The 12,551-nt window shown below is 52.2% G+C and overlaps 2 protein-coding genes across 6 annotated transcripts in view; both read right to left on the reverse strand.

The window, feature by feature from the left end:
* Positions 1-245: 245 nt before the first annotated feature.
* Positions 246-6,712, reverse strand: DHRS13 (dehydrogenase/reductase 13). Of its 2 annotated transcripts, XR_014257800.1 has the most exons (6): positions 4,327-6,712; positions 4,115-4,233; positions 2,988-3,111; positions 2,496-2,807; positions 455-1,068; positions 246-353 (listed from the first exon to the last, which is right to left on the reverse strand). XR_014257800.1 is itself a non-coding variant. In XM_082442816.1 (5 exons), exons 1-5 carry the CDS (start codon positions 4,751-4,753, stop codon positions 626-628), a joined length of 1,425 nt encoding a protein of 474 aa, XP_082298942.1. In that variant the 5' UTR covers positions 4,754-6,712; the 3' UTR covers positions 435-625. The 2 variants fall into 2 exon arrangements, 1 of the variants encoding a protein (XP_082298942.1); XM_082442816.1 differs by lacking the exon at positions 246-353 and having other exon boundaries at positions 435-1,068.
* Positions 6,713-6,799: 87 nt separating this feature from the next.
* The window catches only part of PHF12 (PHD finger protein 12), a 40,137-nt gene continuing 34,385 nt past the window's right edge, over positions 6,800-12,551 (reverse strand). For 2 of the 4 annotated variants that reach the window (XM_082442783.1, XM_082442782.1), the window contains 6 exons: positions 11,800-11,925; positions 10,938-11,081; positions 9,945-10,043; positions 9,136-9,218; positions 8,408-8,546; positions 6,800-8,042 (listed from right to left, as the gene is read on the reverse strand). In XM_082442783.1, coding sequence (XP_082298909.1) covers positions 7,708-8,042; positions 8,408-8,546; positions 9,136-9,218; positions 9,945-10,043; positions 10,938-11,081; positions 11,800-11,925 — 926 coding nt within the window. In that variant the 3' untranslated portion in view covers positions 6,800-7,707. Of the gene's footprint in view, positions 8,043-8,407; positions 8,547-9,135; positions 9,219-9,944; positions 10,044-10,937; positions 11,082-11,799; positions 11,926-12,048; positions 12,074-12,551 lie in introns of those variants that run through there. The other 2 variants (XM_082442784.1, XR_014257795.1) reach the window with 2 other exon arrangements.

Raw genomic sequence — 12,551 nt, forward strand, 5'->3', positions numbered from 1 at the left:
CGGGTCGCCATCGCGGGGCCCAGCCCTCAAAGGCGTCCCTCCACTCCCGCCGGGCGCCTCGATAACAACCGCCCTGCCCTTTCTCACCTCCCAGCACCCACCTTACAGCGGCCGGCCCTGGAGTCAGCCCTCCGGGGCTCCAATTTCAGCCCCTGCTCTTACTAGCTGGGAGACCTTGGGCGAGTCCCTTACCTGGCTGCCTAATCCCGCCTCTGGAAAAAGGGGATAATGGTAACTACCTAGCTACACGGTCGAAAAGGGCCCAGTTGAGTAATTCTCAATGTTGGCAGTGCATCAGATTACAAATTCCCAGGCCCTCATCCAGGGCTGATCAGCATTCCTGAGGGTAGGGCCTGGAAAACACGAAATTCAAATTCCTGAGAAGCCGCATCTGGCACACTATGCCCCACCTCTCAATCTGGGGTTACTGTCACTCTCAGGAAGAAATCATTACCCTTTATTTCCTTCCATCAGGAAACGAGCTGTCCAGGATGTAGCTTGAAGCCCCAGAAAGTAACCATGGAGGTAAAAATTGCAACCCTCTCAATGCCCAGTGCGTGGCCTGGAACACAGCTAAGGTTTTCAAGGCCCACCAAGTGCCCTGGAAAGCTTCCCGGCCTGGGGGTTAGGAGGTTTGGAGCTCAGGTTCAGCTTTAACCAGAATTCGGCGCATGACCTTAGACAAGTCTGGTGAACTCTGAGGGCTGGGGTAGAGTTCAGAAGCCGTGGGCTCCTCAGGGTGGGGGCTGCTCGGAGAAGATGGGTCCTCAGGCTGGGGATCTTCATCAGATTCGGCACCCTCCCCAGGCCCAAGCCCGGCTAGCCTTTTGCTGGCCTCCCATAGCCGGTGAGCTGCCCGGTCGTCTCTTGCAGCTGGGGGCACCTCCTCCACATGGCAGTTGGCAAAGTATCTCCCACTGAGGGGCTCAATGCCCTCCTGCAGAGCGCAGTACAGGGGTGTCTGGGCACCCCCTCGTGGTGCCCGCAGCACCAGCCAAGCCACTGGGCGCAAAAGTGGGCGTAGCCATCCAGGAACGTGGCGCAGGAACAGCTCCGAGTTCACTGGCCCTGTGGACAGGAAGAAAGGAAGGAAGGAGCCGGGAGGACAGTGGGTGAGGGCCCAGGGTAAGAGCAGCAAGAACAGGGCTAGAAGGGAGTGGGGAACAGAGTCCAGTTCCAGGGAAACCAAGGTAGTATTTACCAGGTAGTATTTAGGGCCCCGACAAGGTGACCTCACTCGTTTCTAACAGCAAGCTCATCTTCTCCATCCAAACTCCTTATATATCCTCATCTTCCAGATTTTGCTCATGCTGTGTCCCCAGCCTGGAACAATTCTGTCTCTCTCCACCTTTTCTACTAGCTCATCTTTTTTCCTATTCCTTTGTTTAATCAGCAAACATTTATTAACACCTGTAGTAGACCAGACACTGTTTCGGACATTAGAGACATGGAGTGTAATAATGGTTAGCTATAATTATTATTGTCACTATTATAGTTATTAATGAGCCTTAGGCAATGATTATCTAATATGCAGTATGGTAATATGGGTGGGGCAAATCTTGTTATCCTGGAACCTGTTTCCTAAAGGCAGGGATGGGTCTTAGTCATCAGTAAAATCACTCAGACTGTAAGACAAAATGCAGACACTGGATGACCCAGCCCACCTCTGTTCCTCATCTCTTGCCACTCTCTCCCCTCTCACTCTGTTCCAACCATACCAGGCTCCCTGTTCTTTCTCAAGAACACCAGGCACTTCTGCCTCAGGGCCTTTGCACTTGCTATTTACTCTGTTCTTTAACTCTTCTCCTCAGAAAGCCTCATGGCTCATTCTCTCATCTCCTTCAGGCTTCTACTCAAATGTCACCTTTTCAGATACATCTTCCTTGACTGCCATAGATAAAAATAGCACTCCCTGACATTTCTTTTTTTCTTTTTCTTGTGCCAACCCTGTCATTTCTTAGTCCCCTTACCCTGTTTTATCTTTCCCTGTAGCACTTTATCACCACCTGTCACTGTATATATTTATTTATTAGCTGTCTCCCCCTTCTCTAAAGTAGAATGTAAACTCTACAAGGATAAGGTCTTTGTTTTGCTCACTGCTACATCCCCTGCACTGAGATTAATGCCTGGAACATAGTAGGTACTCAGTAAATGCTCCCTGAATGAATGAATAATTATTGGCTAACATCATCATTATCATCATGTTATAGTCAGTTCAGTCATGTGGATGGCTCCTTGGGGTGAGAACCTAGGCCTTATTCATATCCATACCCTACCTAGCAGTCAGCATCCAAGTTTGTGGTGTGAGAGGAAAAACCCAGACAAGGAGAGCCTAGCTTCAAGATCGGCAAGGAACAGTTCTCTCCTTGGACCAGACTTCCTTCCTACTCTGAGATTCTGTGGCTCAATGAGAGGTTGGGGGAGCATGGGATGGGGGCAAGGATGGGAGAGGGGGAATCAAAACAAAGCAGAGCAGCCAGAGAGCCAAGTCTCACCTGGGTGGGCTGCATAGCAGGTGACGCCAGTGCCCTCAAGCTGAGTGGCAAGCTCCCTGGCAAACAATACGTTGGCCAGCTTACTGTCGGCATATGCCCGCAGCTCCTGCCGCCAGCCCAACACTGGGCGGTCCAGGCGTGCGAAGTCGAGGCGGCCTCGACGGTGGGCGGCTGAGGATACCACCACCACGCGGCTGGGGGCGCATGTCTTCAGCCGGGGCAGCAGCAGGTGTGTCAGCAGGAAGGGGCCGATGTGGTTCACTCGCAACAGCAGGTTAAAGGGCTCCCGGGTTCGGCCACAGGAACTGATCCCTGGGGCAGGGGCTAGGTGTGAGCAACTGCTCCAGAGGGATTCCTGGAGGCCTCGGTGTCCCCCATGTGAGATGGTGGTAGGGGGCATCCTTCCCACATGTCCCCTGGCAAAGCCTGGCTGGAGGGGTCGACTGCCCCCTGGCCACCCGCCGCCCCCCTGCAGGGCCTGCTGCCCCTCACCGGCATTGTGGATGAGGATGTCCAGCCGTGGCTCAGAGCTCAGGAAGGCAGTGGCAAAGGCCCTCACGGAGGCCAGACTGGCCAAGTCCAAGGCCATGAAGATGACCTCATTGTTCCCACTCTCCTGTGGAGTGGCAAGGGCTGGGCTGTCATAGGCACCCCTCTCTTCTTCCCTCTCCCCAGGCACCAAATTCTGAGAGTTCAACTCCTACTACTACTAAGATCTGCCCCTAGGCGTTAGAATGTAGTGGATAAGTGTGTGGACGCTGGATGCAAATCTTGACTTTGCCTATTACTAGAGTGAGACCTTGGGCAAGATGCTTAATCTTTCTGAGCCTTAGTTCTCTGTAAAGTGGGAATAATAATAATAGTACCTATCTCAGAGTTATTGTGAGGATTAAATGAGTTAATATATGTAAAATCTTTAGAACAGTGCCTGGCACGCACTCGTGCATAGGCACTTGCTATTATTATTATTATTATTATCATACCCTCTGCCCATTATTGTTTACCCTAAAATCTACAACAGACTTCTCACTGGTGTCCTCCAACCCACTCTTACCCCCTCCAAACCAGATGCCACACAGCCACCAAGGGGTTCATTCCAAAAGGCTATTCTGACAGTCCAGACCCTATGGAGGACCCTTCACTGGATCTCTACTGCCCATTCTATAAAATCTGATCTCAGTAGGGTCTGTAAGGGCCCTCAGAACCTGGTCCTGGCTCAGAGTGTTCAGCCCCTTCATTTTGCCTCTTTTCCTCATACTCTGTGCTCCAGCCTCATTAAACCTTTTAATCGGTTTCTTAAATCAGACCAATTAATTTGCCTCAGGGCCTTTGCATATGCTGTTCCCTCTGCTGTTCCCTTTCTGACTCTTTCATTAATGTAACTTCTACCGGTCCTTAAATGTCTTAGAATTGCAATTAATTCCTTCAGGTCTGGTGCCCTTTTGCTGTGTGACCAGAAGACCTGTTCACCCCCTCTTCTGCACTTGGCGAACCGAGCCGCACTCTCCTTTCAGGGGCTGCGTTTCCTCCAAACCCGCCCCGAGCTGCTCTGCTCACCCCTGTGTCCCAGGTGTGACTGTCCTCTGTTCACGGTCCCGCCTGGCCCCGCCCTCCCTCACCTGGCGGAGGTCGAAGGCGGCCGCCTCCCCGCGCTCCCGGCTCCGGCAGGCTAGAACCACGCGCGCTCCCCGGCGCGCCAGCTCCAGCGCCGTCATCTTCCCGATGCCGCTGTTGGCGCCTGCGGAGGGCGGGCGGGAGCCGAGCTGAGCCCGCGGGCCACCGCCCCCGCCGTCCCGGCCTCCTCGCCCCATGCCCGCCAGCCGGCACTCACCCGTGACCACGGCAGTGCGGCCCCGCAGGCTGGCGATGCCGCGGCACGGCGGCCCCTTCACCAGGTTGTAATAGACTAGCACGTAGGCGCCCAGCAGCAACCCCACGCTCAGCAGCAGCGCCTCCATGCCGGCCGCGCCTCCGGGCTCCCGCTCAGCCCTCGAGCAGCCCTGGATCGCCGCCTGGAGGCTGCAGGATCGCCCCGCACGGGCCTGGAAGGGCGAAAGGCGCGCTTCGGCCTCGAGAAGGCGGAGGCGGAGGTGGACGCGGGCGGGAGGCAGGGCAGGGGGTGTGTGTGCGTGCGTGTGCGCGTGGGCCCTGGGAGCGCCCCCTAGGCGTGCGTCTGCGTCCTCTGGGTGTGTGCTGGTGCGAAAACCTAGGTGCATGTGTGCGCTTGAGCCCTGGGAGCGCCCTCTACGTATGTACATGAATCCCTAGGGAGGGCGTGAATGACTTTTTGGTGTGTAATGTGCCCATAGATCCTGGGATCGCCCTTTAGGTTGTGTGCGTGCCTCTGGATCCTGTGTGTGTGTGCCCATGTGAGCACCTTGTAGGTGTGTGAATTTGTGGGCCTCGAGACCCTCCAGGTGTGTGCATGCATCTGTAGTCTGTCAGTGGGTGCTTGAGTGACCGTCTTCGTATGTACCTGTACTTTGTGTTGGGCTCTGGAGCAGGAGGCTAAGCAGATGCGTGAGCCCTCTGGGTGTCAGTAAATAGCAATCCTTCCCATCTGGAGAGGAGCGGGTACGTGAATGCTGCTGTGTCTGAGAGTGAGTCCAGTCCTGGATGCTCTGCTCTCAGTAAACAAGTCCGTCAATTCCTAATCCTCATATTCAGCCCTCAGCTTCTGGGATTCTTCCCAAAGAGGCCAGCGAGGTGGTACAGTGTGTTCCGGGTGGCACCATCAGTTAAGGGCTGTCAGGAGTCACTCATTCATTAGCTGTCTATCTCCCTGCCTTCCCCACCCCTCCATTTCTGAAGGGAAGCAGGAAGAGAGTGTAAAATCTGTTATCTGATCTTCAGGAGATTTGTCTCTGAAATTCTCACAGGTGGTAGAAATAGGTAAAGAAGCTCCATCACTGAATGGAAGTGATTATGATGGCAAAGTGGGTGGGGACAGCTAGGGAGGCATGGGTAAGGGTATTCCTGGCCAGGTGACTTGCCAGGAGAAAGGAGAAAAAAAATCTAGTACAATTTAGCACCCATTGTTTGGCACTTATGGCGTGCCCGGCAGTGCAGTTAGCCTTGGAAATACCGAGCAGAACAATGTTTTTGTCCTTAAGGAGTTCAAGAGGCCCATTAGGGTAGGGGTAGGAGAGTGGTGGAGACAAAGCTAGACAAGTAGGTGGAAGCCAGGGCCAGACCTCACATTCCAGGGGGAAGTTTCCTATTTAGCTGCACTGTGGATTCAGTGTTCAAGTGTCAATACTGTGGGATGATGCTAGGGATGGAATATTAATGAAATAAATGGATGCACTCTCCACCCCCGCCAAGGCAAAATCCTGATATGCGAACAGGTACCACCCACTCTAACAGTGCTGGCATACACACAGCTGTGTTCTTTAAGGAGTAGGAGATGGTCTTCAGGAAAAACTTCTCAGATAAGGTTTCTTAGGTAAAGTGTACGAGGAGGAAGAAATAGTTTGGTTTAAAAAGAGGGTGCTTGGGGGCCTTAAAATTAAGGTAACGGGTAGAATCATCTTCTGAGGAGGAACTGCAGTTGTAAAGTTGTGACTACAAGTCACGTTACTTGTGGCACAGCTGAGTCAGAGATTGGATTTCTCCTTTTTTATGTTCTTCAGACATTTGAATCAACAAACTCCGCACTAGATTCTAAGCTCCAAGAGGCAGGGGCCACATCTGCCCTGGTGATTGCTCACAGCAAGTGACCTAGACCAAGACCCAAGGCCTGGCAAAGGCCGGAACTGGAGGAACTCGAGTGATACTTGAATATATTAATGAATTCCTCCATGCCCAGCTAAGGGCTCCGGGCGAAAAAAAACAAAACCAGGTGTTATGACTTCCCCCAGAATAGGTGGATAAAATATGATAGCGAACAACTGGAACCAAAGGCAGCGCCAACTCCTTGGGTTAAAGCTTCTAGACCAGAATGCAGAGGTCTCATCATGCCATCTTCTATTTTAATGTTTTGGTTTTGGAGCCAGGAGGAGCAGGGATCTGCACACTCTTGGATTCTTGCAGAATCTGATCGTGTCAAATGATCAAGCCCTCTGAACTCCCTCAAGTCACCCACAAAGCCACAGAACAGCCCCCCTTCGCAGCTGCACCCCTCCCCTCCCATTTCTCCCTCCCACCTTAGGTGCACTTTTCTCCAGCGCCTCCCCTCTCCTGACTTCCCTTGGGGACTAAGTATCTGGGAGTGACACTTGTTCAATGAGGCTGTGGGACCAGGGCCTTAGGGAGGGTCCCCTCTAAGGGTGATGACAGGTAGGACAGACAGGCAGAAAACATAATTTGAAGTATTTTTGTTTTTTTATATACAGAATACAGGAAAGTTTCTGTAAAGTCTAAAACATTACAATTACTATGTACATCGGTACTAGTTGTCGGGGTGGAGGGAAGAGGAGAGAAGTGGCAGGAGAACAAAAAAAGGAGACAGAACAGTTTACGACAAAAACGCTTTTGCTACAATAGACAATTTGAAGAAAACGCTCTACCACATGTAGTACTGTACAGTTTTTAAAAACATTGAAAAAATGTCAGCACTAGATGTATTTACACAAAATCCAAATACACTTTTCCTTATTTGAAATAAAATAGATGGACAGCCAGAAAAAGAATTCATTTCTCATTTGTCCATAATACACAGTAGCTACCTGTAGTGCAACCGCTGCAGAAAGGGAAAATAACCTGGAGGGTGGGAACCATGGAAGGAGGGTGGGTAGCGATCTTTATATTAAATAAAACAATGATATTGTATAGATTTTGCTGTATGAAAACTGTATTTTTTTCTTTTAATATAAAACTATTGTCACTGCCACAAAATAGAACAAGTTTCTGATTATTTTACAACGGCGGGCGAGGGGGAGGGAGCAGGAGGTGGGTGGGGAATGGTTTTGTGTCGGAGGAGGTGTCCAGACCACTGGCCTTCCCCTCCCTGCCCACGCTGTTCCTCAGCTCGGTCTGCCGCTTTCCCATGAAATGTTGAGTACAAATATATGTGCAAATGCCCCCTAGAACTTGAGAAAAGAAAAAGGATTTTTAAAAAACAGTCAAAAGGTTTTCTTCATTTCATGCAAAGATTGTAGTTGAAGGGTTTCTGGTGGAGTATAGAAAAAACCCCGGGCTTGGTTTGTGTACATTTTTGCATTGCAGGAGTCTTGGGTTGGGTGGAAGGGCGGGTGACGGGTGGCCGCCAGTCCTAGGGAACGGAGTTGGAGCGCAGCACAGGGCCCTGGTGGGGCTTGAGAGAGAGCTTCTCGGCCAAGACCCCATCCTGTAGCAGGCCGGCATCGCCTTTGGGCTGTTTGGTCGCAAACTCAGTGATGCTGAAGACAAACTGCAGGCACCCCAGCTTGATGTAGCTGCCGTGGTGCAGTAAGGCCGTGCCCTCCCAGCCGGCCCCACTGCCCCCAATCAAGCTCGAGCTGCTGGCTTTGCAGTTGCAGGGTCTCCGCTGCGGCCCCTGGGCCTGGGAGCTCATCATGGCTGCCTCCTCACTTGGCTCTTCATCCTGTTTCTGGTGCCGGCGGCGCCCTGGGAAAAAGGGGGAAGGTCACAGGAGAGGAACAGTGAGCAGCCAACCCACCTGGGCTGTCTGCCAGGGTTGGGCCCCTGTACCTCCCCCGTCTAAATGCTGCGTGACTCGGGGTGAGGGGCACTCAGAAAGGACCGGTGGAGTCTGAAGTCCCCAGGTAGGTGTGTACACACGTGGGGCTGCACAGCACCTGCTTCTCTGTGGCCTTTCCTGGGCCCACGAGCAAGGGGAACCTGGCCAAAGGGACCAGGAAGGCAAGAGACAGCAGGTCATGGCAGCAAGCCAGAGCCACCCTGGCTGAGGCATTAGAGAATGTGTCCAAAAATGGCAGGCTCTGTGGCCACAGGCCTCTGCTCCAACTTACTGATGACACTCTGCACTTTGGCAACAATACTGCTTGGGGGGGTTGGCGGGGTCTTCTCAGAGAAGTCACATGAATACAGCACGTTGTCCACCGTTGTCCCGTGCTCACTGTAGTTTAACAGCTCATAATGTTTGGTATTCTGAGGAGGAGGAGGGAAGATAAGATGTGTGGTCTGCTGCGTGGGGCCTGGGGCTAAGGGGAGAGAGGACACATGGAGAAGGCTGTGCTGCTCTACCTGGGGAGCTCCCTCTTTCTTCCCCAATCATGCCCCCCTTCCCTGTCCCTTTCGAATGGGGCACAAGACTCACCTCTTCACGGAAGCTTTCCTTCCTAACCCACCCCTCGCCCCCCCAGTAGTCTGCCTCCTTAGCAGGCTCCTGGTGAAATGATATTCACTGGCACGTGATGATGATGATGAAACTCACAGGGACACGCCCAGAGGGCTTGGTTCCTTCTATGATGGTCCCCTCCCCTGCTTTAGGGTGCTCTGCCCCGCGCTGGGCCTGTTGACCAACCTCAGGAGAAATGGGGGCCCTGCTCCTGGGGAGCAGGTAGCCATGTAGGATGCCCCTTCACACCAAGACTCTTCTCCAGGAATGATGGGGATGGAAGAAAAGGAGAGGACCCCCAACCCCCTTCCCCTCACCCCAGGGCACTGAACAAACCCCAGTGCCTGGGACAGGGCTCAGGTTGGAAGACCTCTCTCCCACCGCATCCCCACCCCTCACCTCATCGTAGAAGATGCAGGCGTGTTTCCCGGACACGTAGTTACAGTGACCATAGTTTGTAAGGCACACGTCCATGTCAGCTCCTGCGAGGTGGCAGGAGGCGAGGAAAAGGAAGGCAGAGAACAGACTGTCAGGGGTATGTGTGGGGGAGGTGAGGGGGCAGGGGACTTCCGGGCGGGAGCTCAAGGGGTAGGTAGCTCAGGGCCCTCTCCTTGTATTTTTGAACAAAAACTGATGTCTTTTCTAATCCCCTGTTAAAGAACAGCTGTCCCCGCCAGCTCATCTGCTTTAGAACATGTGCTGTTGCCCAGAGGAGAGCAGTGAGCTACTGAAGAGGATGGGGTATTTCTAGGAGAGCACAAGATGGGGTGCAGGGCCCATAAACCGTATCATTTGAAAGAAAGGGAAAGTTCTAGGCTAAGGGCTCATCTGTCCCTCTGCACAAGATGTAGGGCTAACTAAGTATAAGTGTTAGATATGTGTGAGCCCCATCACTTTTTCAAAGATCTCCAGGGACAAAGCATCTGCCCTCTCCTCAGGTATTTCCTGCAGTGTTTAAAATGCCTCACTGGGTGGCAGTCAGAGCTGACGTTCAGCCCTCTTGATGCCACACTGGGCACAAGGCAAAAGGGCCTGAAGCAGGGAAGACAAGCAGTTGATAGTCTCCTTTCTCAGTCCCTCTTGTCCAGAGGTCTGCTGGGTTAAACCCGTCAGCCCTGGAGAGGGCTTCCCTCCCTTTCTAGCCTCTGTGGGTAAGAGTATCAATCTTTAGGGCCGAACAGATTCAGCACCTCTCCCAGCTGGCTTACCTGTCCCGATGTAGAGGGTTCGATAGCACATGTTCACAGCTCCTCCCAACCCTAAGAGAGGGTAGAACACAGCTCGGGCCTGTACTTCCCTTCTCGGCACTACAAGGCAAACACAGGGATGTGGCCATTCAGAAGCAGAACCTGGGGCCCAAACATAAATCAACAGAACCTGGACCTTTGGTGATGGCCTGAAGAAAATAATCCCACTGGATGAGTCATCTTTCCAAACTCACATCTGACACTAGGCTGCTTCAGGGTGAGGCTTTCTCTCCCCACTTACAGCATTTCCCACATGGGTAATAAGAAGGACCATCTTTGAAGATGACCATATAATTCAAGGATGATAGTACTTGAAGCGCCTGGGCTGCTTGTTGGTTTATCAGGGATATACCAACTGATACTATAGGGAGGCTGTACAAAAAAACCCAGAAGGCACAGACCAGTGCTTCTCTAATTTTGAATATGAATCACCTAGGGATCTTGTTAAAATGCAGATTCTGATTCCATAGGTCTGAGGTGGGGCCTGAGCTCTGCATTTCTAACAAGCTCTTAGGTGACGCTGGTGCTACTGGTTTGGGGACCACCTTCTGAGCAGCGAGGCTTTTAATGGCTAATGCTCAAAGGGCTATCCTAAGCAGAGTTAACCTTTTGGGAAACTCTTCTAACTCAAATATTTGAGAGCAATTGAGCAGAAAGCACACCACAAATACCCAAAGGCACTCATAGCCGCTTTCTGTGTCTCAAAGAGGACGCGTATGAAAGAGTTACAGCAGACTTTCCCGAGTCTGATCTGAAAGCTGTGGTTGCCATCTTGTTTCTGCTTTCTGAGAAAAGAAACCACGGTGTTTTATTAAGCCCAGTAAAGGCATACATGGAGGACTGAGATACTGAAAGCTGAGATTCTCCACGGAGAGGAGATGGCTGTTCACACACACATAGAGGGTAGATCTTAACGGTGTGGTGTGGTGTGGTGGCAGATATGGGCATGCGCACCTTCTGTGTGGTGCCCTCCAGAAGCCAGCGGATGTGCCCCGACACTGCTCGGTGAAGCTTGGACCCGGGAGGGGAAAAGCTGATGTATTCTCTGCAAGGCCAGAAACTTGACCAGCTTCTCATCCAGCATATTTATCTCGATTTCTGTTAACCAAAGAGAAAGATTAAAAAGCTGCTGAGGAGGAAATGGAATGCGGAAGTAGGTGAGCATCACAGAGCAACTATTTCAGCATTCCTAAAATCCAGCCAAGTGATTTTCTTAAACAACACAGAGTACAAAGTGGTACAAGGATCTGGAGCTGAGCACCTCACTAGCCATTTGCAGTGAGAGACAGATGCCAACGCAGCCTGTGCAGATGCCTCCTGCGGTGTGGTAGCTTAATGTTAGGTACAGCGGTCCTAGAAAGTGGAGCAAGACAAACCACTTGCCTGCCTGTGGGGGAGGGCCCAGATGTCTGACACTGAGGCTTGGATTTTCCACCCACCCTGTTCACAGAGATCAAGACCTGCCCCAGTTCTCCCTGACTCTGGGGGTTTCTCACAGATGAGATCCCTCCTTTGGGAGCAAGGCTCCTCCTGGTTTTATTCTTCAAGTCCAGATGATCTGCCTAAAGTGATTTTCTTCTCTTCTCACTGGTTCAGCTTGGCTTTGCTCTCCCTTCGTCTTTGATTATGTGTATATGCACGTATATAAGGCAGAAATAGGAGAAGGGGCTTTCTTTCCTACCCCACTCCCCTACCCACCTCCCAGCCCTCTGAGATCAGGCATCCTTTCTGTCCCCTTTTCAATGAGCTGAATGCTGCACAGGGGCAGCACCTTCACCGCAGCCGCTGGTGGCAGAGCAGCAGTTCACTCACTCACCTCCATTGACATCCATAAATGCTCGAAGTGAGTTGGTGAGGTCCACCATGGCAGTAGAGTTGGCTGGGAAAGAGGGTACGGTTAAAGCGCTTCCTATGGATAACGTGCCGGGGCTGACCTTGCCATCTGGGGACGGAGCAGGAAGACTGTTACTTACGTCGCCTGAGGGAAACCCACCGGTCCAATCCCCCACTGCCGAGACAGGTCTGGATTTCGGACCCAAGGTGATGTTCCCTTCTTGATTCTCACCCCATAGGCTCTGGAACTCCTAGAGCTAAAAACGTGTGGTGAGGAAGGGCAGATGGAACGACAATGCACCCGGGCACGCAGGAGTCTCCAGAGCACTGAGAACAAGTGAAATCTACTGCTCTGGGGAACGTGGTGGGATAGCTTCATTCGCTGGGCCACGACTACCTCCCTGCTGCCTCTGCTCATTCAAATAAGTGGTGCCTGCCTCTGCAATTCCTGCGTACTCAAGTTGGACTCACAGGGTGCAAAATCTATCCAGGTTGGTATTAAGAGATAAACAGAACAGGAAAAGAGGCTGAGAGTAGGGGCCATCCTGGGACCAGGGGCCCCCATGCAGAGAAGTCACAGTCACCTGGTTACCGAGACTCCCAGCTGACTAGGAGGCCAGCTTCAGTTCAGACGGGAGAGACCACAGGGGGTTCCAGCAGCATCTGAAACCTGGTTCAGATGCTGGGGTCAGCAACCTTGAGGTCCTGAATGCTGACTGGGGACAGCTGAAAGAG

Source organism: Balaenoptera physalus (assembly GCF_965194825.1).
Source record: "Balaenoptera physalus genome assembly, chromosome: 20".
Lineage (NCBI taxonomy): Eukaryota > Metazoa > Chordata > Mammalia > Artiodactyla > Balaenopteridae > Balaenoptera > Balaenoptera physalus.

Coding starts and splice junctions, on each gene's coding strand:
- DHRS13 (XM_082442816.1), bottom strand. CDS start 4,753: ATGTACATACGTAGAGGGCGCTCCCAGGGCTCAAGCGCACACATGCAC. Junction 3,112..4,114: donor CCGCCTTCGACCTCCGCCAG/GTGAGGGAGGGC, acceptor GCCACTCCACAG/GAGAGTGGGAACAATGAGGT. Junction 2,808..2,987: donor CATCCTCATCCACAATGCCG/GTGAGGGGCAGC, acceptor CCCCTGCCCCAG/GGATCAGTTCCTGTGGCCGA.